The 12,033-nt window shown below is 34.1% G+C and overlaps 1 protein-coding gene across 2 annotated transcripts in view; it reads right to left on the minus strand.

Annotated features, from left to right (window-relative positions):
- Positions 1-12,033, minus strand: part of LOC117169125 — a 46,059-nt gene that overhangs the window by 9,637 nt on the left and 24,389 nt on the right. For both annotated transcript variants that reach the window (XM_033355298.1, XM_033355297.1), the window contains exons 2-3: positions 7,409-7,712; positions 7,109-7,270 (exon numbers count right to left, since the gene is read on the minus strand). In XM_033355298.1, coding sequence (XP_033211189.1) covers positions 7,109-7,270; positions 7,409-7,678 — 432 coding nt within the window. In that variant the 5' untranslated portion in view covers positions 7,679-7,712. The remainder of the gene's footprint in view (positions 1-7,108; positions 7,271-7,408; positions 7,713-12,033) is intronic.

Below are 12,033 nucleotides of genomic sequence, written 5' to 3' on the forward strand. Positions count from 1 at the left end.
GAATAAATTAAAATGAATTTAACGTAGATTCGACTAAATTTAAGAGAACCAAAGTTAATGATTAAATAATTTCTAATTAATTAAAGGAGGGCTCGAAATCGATTAAACTGCATCAAAGGTGGGATAATGTATAATAAAAAAGAAATAATAAATTTTAAAAGTTTTTTTTAAATATATATAGGGTGATTTTTTAACTTGAAACCTTCAAATATCTTCAAAAATAGGCACTCTATAGAAAAGTTTCGTGAATCAAAATTTAATCACTCTGAGGAATAAATACACTGATGCTAAAATCGGTTCCCCCACACCGCCCCCCGGGGGTGGGGTGGGGGCAAGTTCGAAATCTTAAATATGAACCTCTATAGATGGCGCTGTGATCGACAAAATGCAATTTTTCTTCATTTTACTGTTACTGAAAATGCACGCTTACGATTCTGAAATACTCGAAATTGGTCTTAAAACAAACTACTACTTTTAGCCTAACCCAGGAACAACCACGTGGACGTAGCAGTCTTCTGTTCCCTTCGGGGTTCTTGATTAGCGTGAGTCCCCTTGCCTCTCACGATTCGGGGCCTCGAAAACGCTCGAAAATTCCGAATTCGGAAATAAATAGGCTTGCGCGAGCATTAAAGAGGCTTTAGCGAGCACTTGTGAAACATTGGATATTTTTTTGAAACCTTGGTACGTGCTCGTTCAATACTTTAAAATCAACGGCACAAACTCGATTTGACAGAGCACGAAGAGAGTTTTAGGATATCGCGAAATCCTCTTTAATGCTCGCGGAAGCCTACATATTTCCGAATTCGCAATTTTCGAGCGTTTTCGAGGAAAAACGAGGACTGAAAAGCTCTCTCCAACCTCGCGCAGAACTATATTTTTCGTGACGGAGCATGCAGAGAAGACTTTCTGAGTATTAGGATTTTGCCTCGGGATGACCCTCAGCTTCAATGCACTTATTAATCCGTAATTCAAATGAATATACACAACGGAGAAATGTATCTTCTTGAATTTCAGCACATGCACTTGTAATTCGGTCAATCATATTCTCACGTGTTGTTAGTTTTTCTTTGTACACTTTGTCTTTCACATAGCCCCACAAAATGAAATCTGGTGATGTAAGATCTGGCGATCTTGCAGGCCAATTTATCGGACAACCTCTACCAATCCAGCGACATTGAAATTACGATCAAGAACTTCTCGTGCTACCACTGAATATTGTGACGGACAACCATCCTGTTGAAACCACATGTTCTGCTGTATTTCTAAGCTCAAGTATTCAAGCAATATTTGCAGTTCGTTTTCAAAAATGTCTTGATATTTTGGACCATTTAAGCTGCCTTCGATAATCTGGGGACAGATCAGTTTGTTGCCAATTATTCCACACCATACGTTGGCAGTCCATGGACGCTGGTGTTTGACTTCACGAAGCCACTGCGAATTTTCAATACTCCAGTAGTGCATCCCAGGTGCGAATTGACCGTCGGCCCACGGTCGGGCCAACCGTCGGATAGTAGGTCCAACTTTGTGCGCCACTGGTCGGGCCAGCCAGCTAAATGATAACGGTCAACCGCCTTTGGCTTCTCCACGTCTGGCCAACATTTGGTCCCTTATATGGGCCAGCTATTAGGATGACGCCGGCCCAACCTTCGACAAAAATTAATTTTAAAAAAAATTTATTTTTAAAATTATTATTATATAATCTTCACTTTTTACCATTACTAAATATATAATTCACACACACGGTTACTTACACTTTTAATCGCACGCTTCAACGCTTTAAAAAATCTTACTTGTCCAGGATTCGAACCCTAACTAAACTAGTGTATTTTACCGCATACTCTAACCACTCGGCTATCGAAGCACTTTAAGTTTGTTTACAAAAACTGTGCGTTGTATTTTCTTCATAGATTAATTTGGAAAGAGGGTTGACAAATTGGGAAGCTATACTTTGAAAATATTCAGTGTTATATGCTTTTTTAGAATTTTGCAGGATTTAAAATTAAATTGATTATATATTAAAATAGATACCTTTTTAATTTGCAGCATTATTCAATTACAGGGTCCGGCAATCGAAGTGTAACCAACTTCAGACCACTCGCACAGCTGACGTATGAGCATCAGCTGTGTAAAAGTTTGCTAAATGACAGTTCAAAGTATGGTTTAGAAGCGCAAAAAGCATTTTGCTAAAAGTGAACGCCAAAAAAAATCAGTGATGGATTTCAAACATAATAGTGAGATTGCTTTATATTTAGCTGCAAAATCACAACCAGTGATTGTTCTTGAGCTCAATCACTTTAAAGTATAAAGTTTTTGTTTATTGCACCATAACTCGTTACAATAATACTGGTAGCATCGCAAAACGTCATGGAGGTGGTTATCAAAAGACTTCAACGTCACGTAAGATGGTTCAAAAAGTGAAGGAGCGACTTGAACGAAATCCACGACGAAGTGCCAATCAAATAGCAAAAGAACTGAAAATATACGATCGTGGCATCTGCCGCATACTAAAAAATGATCTCAAGTTTAAGCCTTACAAAATCAAAAAGGCTCATGATCTCACACCGAAGCAGCAACAAGTTAGACTTGAGAGAGCGAAGGAGATGCTTCGCTTGGCCGAAAGCGGTCAATTTCCGAACATTGTGTTTTCTGATGAGAAAATTTTTCCAATTGAGCAATTCGTAAACTCTTAAAGCGATAGGGTTTACTTGACCGACCGTTCATACCAGAATTTGAGTCATTGATTGGCCATCAGGAGACAGCACCAGCAACAGACAATGGTTTGGGCCGCTGTAACCGCAGATGGGCGCTCTCCAATCGTTTTCATCGAGCCTGGCGTCAAGGTAAATGCCAAATATTATCGAGAAAGTATTCTGGAGATTGCTTTGAAGACGTGGGCGGACAAACATTTCGGTGGTAGACCATGGACGTTTCAACAGGACTCGGCACCGTATCACAAAGCTCGAGTGAACCAAGAATGGCTGAAAACAACGTTCCGAACTTCATAACGTCCACACAATGGCTCTAGAATTCGCCAGACGCGAATTCAATGGATTATTCTCTTTGCGCCATTTTGGAGAACAAAGTGCGAGATAAAAGATACACCAGTCTCGAGACGCTGAAGAAAGCCATTGTCCTTGAGTGGGCCAAAATACCTGCAAGTCACATTCGGGCAGCTTGCGATTCGTTTTTGGACCGTCTCAAGGCCATAGTTAAGACAAAAGGTGGTCATATCGAACAAAAGTGAATTGATGCTGAATGTTGTATTATTTTCACACATTTTGTACTTTGAATTAAATAAAAGTAACTTTCCAAACTGAATTTATAGCCTTTTCAATTGGTTACACTCCGAGTGTCGGACCCTGTAATAATCCTGAATGTTTCGTTTCGACATTTTTAATTATGATATTGTGTCACAAATTAACAAACTTTTTTCATTTTTGTTGATTTAAAACTAAAGTTCATAATTTAAAAGATGCACCCAATGTTACGGGCATATGTGACGTCAGCGGACAGGACAACTCTTGACCACATTTGGGCCGACTGCAGTTGCACGGTCTTATTTTAACAATCAACCAGAGTTTATCCGCCGATCTGCTAATACTCGGGCAAATGTTTGACCGACCATCGGGTGTATCAAGGTGACTTATTTCAATCCGACTACTGTATCCAGAGTCATACCGACCGCATTATTGTGGTCGTAACGACTAATCTGCCACAATTTATCCGATTGTCGTACCATAGTTAGGCTAGTATGGGGCTGACGATCGGCTTTTCGCTGGCCGCCAAAGTCCGTCGCCAACTTCGGTCCGACCATGGCAGCTTGAAAATATCTTAGTCGGCCCAACTCTGGTTACCGTAGATCGGTTACCATAGAAGGGCCGGCTTTAGGCCGATGATCAAGCTCTGGCATCCGACAGAATTTCGCACCTGGGATGTTGTGTCGATTAACTATTCCATGGTTCGTAAAAGACGACTCGTCAGAGAATAATACATAACAAAAAAGTTGGGATTTTGTTGTATTTGTTCACGTGCCCACTGACAAAAAGCTGCCCGATTTTTGTAAACTAACGCCATGAAGTTCTTCATGTAAAGAGCCATGGTACGGATGAAATCGATGACTTTTCAAAGTTTTCCAAACACTGCTTTTAGACATTCTGCAATCACGAGCAATTTCTCGAGTGCTAACGTGAGGATTATTGGCCACTGCAGCAAATACAGCAATTTTATTATTTTCTCCAATGAATGTTGTGGTACGGCTCTTTTTCTTAGGTTGAACACTTCCATCGGTAGTATATTTTGTAATAGTACAATAAAATGAAGCACGTGACACAATTCTATTTGAAAAACGCTGAGCGTAGAGATTGACAGAATTATTATGATTTCTTCCGGCTTCTCCATACAACAGAACCATTTCAATTTTTTCTCACACGGTTAGATACTCCATTATAAAGTAGTATTCGGAATAATGTTTGATCTAACTAAAATGAGTTTTGTCTCAAATGTATTTTTTCTGATTTACGATATTTAAGGAAAGAAAAAAGTAAACACTTTCGTAATGTTTCAATAGCTTCCGCTGACCTCAATCTACAATAATGCCAGAGCTAAAATTTAGGAATGTTCAGGAAACACTGTTAATGTAAACGTATTACTTAATACTGACTTCTCAAGAACGGACATACGTTTTGGCATGTTTTTTAAAATAATAATTACCAAAGAGATCCGAAGCTCTATTTTCCTTATTTTTAACCGACTTAAAAAAGAAAGAGGTTCTACCTATGTTCATCGCAATATATTTTTACATTCTCATTCATGAGAGTGTAATGTAATCTTCCAAATTTTCGATCTCTGGTTTTTAACGGATCTTCACGTTTCGGCACGCACAGAATCTGAAAATCATACAATTTTGTCGGTGTATGTCTGTCTGTATGTATGTATGTATGTATGTATGTATGTATGTATGTATGCATGAATACATGTATGTATCATAACTTTTGAAGGATTGAGAGCATTTTCAAAATTTAGACATTTTTTTCAAATTTTATAAATTTTTGTCAACGTTTCTTATATATGGGTAAAATACTTGCAAATTATCTAAATAAAATTTTTATTTTTCTGAATATTAGAAAAGTTATATACTTTTCAAAAATTTGGAAATTTTCAAAAAATAGAAAAGATTATTTTTTCCATAGATCCAAGAATTTCATTCAAAATTTTCGCTGTATACCAAATATATATTTCAAGACTATTCTAACCCAATTTTTCGAATAGCCCGCAGTTTAAAAAATTAGAGCATTTCCAATATTATCAATTTTTTTCAATTTATGGGTATTTTGTCAAAGTTTCTTACATATGGGCTGAAGACTTGCAAATTTTCCGAATAAAATTTTCAATTTTGATGAAAAGTAGAAAAGATATATACTTTTGAAAAATTTGGAAATTTTCAAAAAATAGAAAAGATTATTTTTTCCATAGATCCAAGAATTTCATTCAAAATTTTCGCTATATACAAAATATATGTTTCAAGACTATTCTAACCGAATTTTTCGAATAGCCCGCAGTTTAAAAAATTAGAGCATTTCCAATATTTTCAATTTTTTCAATTTATGGGTATTTTGTCAAAGTTTCTTACATATGGTCAGAAGACTTGCAAATTTTCCGAATAAAATTTTCAATTTTGATGAAAAGTAGAAAAGTTATATACTTTTGAAAACTTCGAAAATGTTCAGAAAAATTTTAAAACAAATTTCTAAAAGATTAGGAAATTTCATTAAAATTCATCACTATATATCAAATATATTTAGAAACAATGTCATTTAATTTTTCGATTAGACAAAAATTCAAAAAGTTTGAGCTCTTTAAAAATGTGAATAAAAATTTTTTTATTTTGAGAAATTTTTATCAAATTTTCTAATGCGCGTCAAAAAGACTTGAAAATTATCCTAATGACATTTTTAAATTCGATAAAACTTCAAAAAGTTATATGCTTTTTAACATTTTGAAAATTTTCCAAAAAAGAAAAAAGAATTTTTTTAATAGGTTAAGAAATATCAATCCAAATTTCTACTAGATATAAAATATATGTTTTTCGAAACTATTATTATGAAATTTCTTAATTAGACAAAATTTCCAACAGTTAGATCATTTTTAAAATATGCAATTGTGGTTTTTTAAGAGATCCGTAAGTTTAAAGGGTTGTTTTTAGTAGATTTTAATCAGATTTACAAATTAGCTTGATGAAGTTTTCAATTGAACACAAGTTATTGAGCGTGAAGCGCAAGTTTCGTAATGAAAATGTAATCGTCGAAGCCGTATGTGCTTTGAGAACTTGCTTTAAAAACAAATGTAAAAAAATTTCAGTTACAATTTACGGTTGTAATTCCTCAGAAGTTTAAATCACAGTTTTCGATTTAATTTATAGTATTTTCGATATTTGAAAAAATTTAGTTAAAGTGTATGCATGAAACGTAGCGCGCAATGACAATGTGCCCGCGCAGCGGATATCTTTTTTTTTATGTACGAGTTTTTATTGCACTTGTTCAACGATACTCTAGCGATTTAAAAAATTCTTTTATTCCGTCTTCAATCATGTCACAATGAAAATGGTGTATTTTTTATTATTAGTGTATTGCAGAATCGTAAGCGTGAATTCTCATGAACAGTAAAATGAAAAAAAAATTGAATTTCGTCGATTACAGCGCCATCTTTCGCGAAACGAGAAAAATATTTTAGACAAATCATACGCATTTTTATCCAAGAAATTCGAATATGCAATAAAAAATAGGGTTTAGCATTTAAGATTTTGAACTTTCCAGAGTAATTAAATTTGGATTCATAACATTTTTTCATAGAGTGCCTATTTTTCGACGTATTTGAAAGTTTTAAGTTAAAAAAAATTATATATACATATATCAAAATCACTTAATCTGTTCTTTACCAGTAAAAGTATTTTGTTTTACTAATGTGGATATTTTTGTATTCTCTTCTTTTCATATATTAATTGATGATTTTTTTTAATAACTAAGCGATTTTTTACGTAAAAAAGTTACTCATTTTAATTATTATCGATTCTACTATATAAAATTAATTGCAGTAATAAAATTATAATTACATTGGTTATATTGTCGAACCAAAAGTATTCGGTATTCATCACGTGCCAAGAATTCATAGCATCTGTTATTATAGCAGGTGCATCTCGATTTAGATAATTATCAACCAGGTTCCGATACCTCACATCTGAAAGGCGATCAATATTCTCCAACGCTTCACAAGTCTACAAACATAAATTATACCACAAACTGGTATAAAACAAAACTATTTCAAAAATACCCTTTAAAAAATGAATTTTACTAGTAATTTATAAAAATTAAAACCAAATCATTTTAAAGTAAAAACATAGATTTATTCATACCACACAATCTTCTTCAGTTATGGTGTAGTCGTTATAGAAAGGGTTGTTGATCATACAATTTTCATAATAAAGTGGCTGCCAATTCCAAATTGGTAATACTTTGATCAACATTAGCCTGCTAACAGCGGAAAAATGGGTTCCAACAAAATCTATTTGAGCAACAAGACAAGCTAGAGTTCCAATAATAATCAAAATTAGTGTTGCTCGAAAAACAAGCTGCAGCCAGGATCTACGCATAGCAGCCACCAGAGGCTGGCAGATGATGTCCATTTCTTCCTCGGTAAAACCAGCCTGTTGGCAATACCTGCAATAGATTTTTGATGTTGTTTTTCAAATGCAGATTTCAATTACTTTTTTCAGCTATTAAGAGATGATTTTTTTCTATTAAAAAAAATTTTTTAGAGACCTTCAAACATCACAAATGTATTGGAAAAAGAAATGCATACACTGTCGGTACCGGTAAAAAATGGTAGATACAGATAAAAAAAAATTACCGGTACGGACAATTTTTTGACGATTTTTTAAGGTGAAACTTCTGAGAGAGCGGTACGGCACTTTTGCATGACAAATAAATCCATAAAAATCATCACTTCACGCTCGAGCATCATGTCACTCCCCACAGTGGGGCGAAATGAAAAAACGATGTTCAATATTACCTGCAGGTCACAATTCTTCATCGATTTTCATTTTTTTTGCTTCAGCATTAAACTCTTAAGAAATCAATGGAGGCCGATTTTTAAACTTTTTTTGTTTAAATTTTCATAGAGGTTCAAATAACGAAAAAAGGTTTGATTTTTTTTTCATTTTTCTTTTTAATTCGCTGTGGAAATTTTTCAAAGTGGCATCAGGCCTCAGGTTTGATGGAAAAGTATCGGCGGAAAAAAAATTGTTGAGATGTCAAGTTATTTCTGTAAACAAATATTTGCAACAAACAGCCAGTATGATGGATTATGTTTTTGTGAAGTATATAGTTAATAGTTATACATCAAAATCGTTCGTTCAGATCAACGAGATGAAATGTGATCATAAAAACGTGGTATTCGATATCATTTGTTAAGTTTATCAACAATTATTTTAAACAAACGCATAATTTGAACAGTTTTAGACAAAAGCGAATCGAATTTTCTTTCGATTGTCTTAGAATCTCATTGTCTGGGATACACATGGATGTATTTTTGTCATTTGATATATGCATGATTTGAACAGTTTTACGCAAAAACGAACCAAATTTTCTTCCGATTGTCTTAGAATCCCATTGTCTGTGATACGCATTGACGTATTTTTGTCATATAATATAATTTGTTTAATTGATCAACAATTATTAAAAACAAATGCATGATTTGAACAGTTTTATGCAGAAACGAGCCGAATTTTCTTCTGATTGTCTTTAAGTATCATTGCCTGCGATGCTCATGGACTTATTTTCGTTACCTAATATAATTCGCTAACTTTATCAACGAATAATATCAACATGAATCAACAAATCAATGACATGGACATTCCAGTGTAGAGTTAGATTGCCCTTCCTTTCAATTTCTTCTTTTTCCATCATTTTTTTATTTGAATTAGTCCCCATGGAACCACTATATAAGATATTCTACCTGTTGCCACCAGATGGCGAAACAAGATACATGTGCATGCGTGATTCCTCAGCGCAGGCAACGAGGTTCATGATGAAAAACTAATTATAGGTGGCAGCACCGAGGCCAGTACTGGACCCTCTGTCGATGAGAGGTGAAATTCCATATGGCACTTGGTATGCGGTTCCTTATAAATAATATATGAGGGTAAATAAACTTTAAATATATGTTTAGTGTTCATATGTGAGGGTAATTTATACTTTTAGTGGAAATTTTACCTGAAATGGGATATACAGTGAACTATGGTAATCTTAACCTCACTTTACAAGTGACAGCCAGAAAGGATTTATGAACATTTGATGAGTACCATATGATAAATAAAGATAAGAAAGTTTGAAAAATGTATTTTGTGATGTTTACAAGGTACAAATAGCACTTCATACTTATTCATAAAATATCTCTTATTGAAATTCGTATCTCATTAAAAGAGGGTCTAGTACTCGGCTCTCGGTAACAAGCGTTGAATTCAGAAAAATTAACAATTTGTATTCCTATGAATACGCGATTTTTCCTCCGTCTAAAAATCCCCCAACGGGAACAGAAAAAGTGCAAATCCTATTCCTCTCAATCGACTTAGTAAAATTTAAGGAAAGCATTTATTTAACCTATTTTTCATTACTAAATCATTTTATAACTTATAAATTCGAAAAATATTCAAATTTATATTGATTTATATTTTAATAATTTATTTAAACGTCTTAAAAAATTCAACAAAGAAATCTATGTAAATGTGTGAATTTAAATAATTTTAACTCTAAAGAGGCAGAGTTGAATTGGTGATAATTAAAATTTCAGAATTTACATTCCGCATGAAGGAATTAAAACAACTTATTACACACATTTTGTGAACTTATTAGAAGGAATTAAATATAATCAAAATATGACCACTTCTGAGAAATAAAAAATATCTCTTTGAGGTGCATTACCGGTACAATTAGAAGCATTTAAATACATCGAAAACACATTCCCTTTGGGAGAATAGAAAACTGTGTGGCGGTCGTTATGGAAGTAGAAGTGAATAAGTTTAACAGGCATCTTATCCTTATTGTGGCATTTTAGACAGATGGTAAAATCGCGCATTCAAAATAATTGAATAATCTTCACTTTTGCGCTGAAATCTGAAAATATTAATTTTTCTCTATTCTACGCTTATTACCGGGCTTGGCGCTGACACCTACGATTAGTTTTGCAACATGAACCTCATGAAACTTGAAGACAGTGATGGGAGAACGCGAATATCTCTGGCATGCGCAGTAGTGATTCATGTGTATTTTTAGGTTATTTAACCGCATGTGTCATCCTGAAAATATACAGGAATCACTATTGCACATGTCAGAGATATCCGCGTTCTCCCATCACTGCTTGAAAACAATCAGCAGAAAATTCGGTTCATTTCTTTCTAAAACTTTTCAATTAATGAATTTGTTTATAATAATCATTAATAAATTTAACGGATTATAACAGATGACAAAAACACATAATTGTGCATCACAGGCAATGAGATTCAAAGACAATCAGAAGAAAATTCAGTTCGCTTCTGTCTAAAACTGTTCAAATCATGCATTTGTTTATAATAATTGTTGATAAATTTAACAAATGATATCAGATGACTAAAATACATCAATGTGTATCACAGGCAATGAGTTTCGAAGACAATTAGAAGAAAATTCGTTTTGTTTCTGCCTAAAACTGTTCAAATACTGCATTTGTTCATATTAATTGTCGATGAAGTTGACAAATCATATCGGATACCATACTTTTATGACCACATTTCACCTCGCTGCTCTGAGCGAATGATTTCTATGCATAAATATACTTAATAAAAACATAATCCATATCATACTGACTATTAGTTGCAAATATTTGTTTATAAGAAATAATTTGAAATTTCAACCTATTTTTTTCTTCCACCGACCCTTTTTTATCAAACCTGAGGCCTGATGCTATCAAACAAAAATTGTAGAGAGAATTAAAATGACAAATTTTTAAAATCAACATTGTTTTGCTATTTGCAGCTTCATGAAAATTAATGAAACAAAATTTTAAAAATTGGCGCAGACTGATTTCTTGCGAATTTAATGCTGGATTTTTTGAAAAAAGACTGAATCGCTGAAGAATTGCGATTTAAGGAATTGATGGAATTCGCGAAATTAAAAAAAATCATGGAATTCGTGGAATTGAAATAATTAATTGAATTGAGGATATCCATTGAATACAAGGAATTCATGGCATTAAAGGAATTTATGGAATTCAGTGAATGAATGGAATCCACGGGATTCATGAAATTAACGGAATTCATCCCGTTCCAAAACTTCGTAGGGATGTGAAGGCACCCCTGTGATTGGTCACAGAAAGAATGTTGTTTAAACCCTTAACCCTTTCCAGCATCTCGTGGGGCAGGAAGGCACCGCTGTGACTGATCTAGTGATCCCAGATCTGAAACGAGATGCGGTCCAATACTATGACAGGTCTATGTCCGTGCGAATATAGTAGGAGACGCTGTAAATGACTGAGTTGCGCGCGCAACCCATTTCTCCTCTTCTGAATTTGAAAACTCGAAGATGCACGATTGCCGGTCGGAGCACTTCGTCGATTCTATTTATATATCTATCTGCTAACAGCTAACTGCTTTTAAATAAATTCAGGAGATTGGGATTTTAATATTTCCAGATTTCGATGCGGACGATTCGTACTTTCATAGCGATACCTCATTTCGTTTAGACCTAAGTTGGGAAAGAAGAATTGAAGACCAGGTTTGGTCACGTGACCCTCTCGTCACATGGCCTTTAAGATTCCTTATAAATAATATATGAGGGTAAATAAACTTTAAATATATGTTTAGTGTTCATATGTGAGGGTAATTTATACTTTTAGTGGAAATTTTAGGGAAAGGGGTTCGTCCATCCTTGTAGAGCCCCGCATGCAAGGATAAGGCTGCTTACTCTAAGAGGTCGCCTGGTATCCCAGAGTCACCGTTCTAGACAC

This window comes from Belonocnema kinseyi, chromosome 3 (assembly GCF_010883055.1).
Source record: "Belonocnema kinseyi isolate 2016_QV_RU_SX_M_011 chromosome 3, B_treatae_v1, whole genome shotgun sequence".
NCBI lineage: Eukaryota > Metazoa > Arthropoda > Insecta > Hymenoptera > Cynipidae > Belonocnema > Belonocnema kinseyi.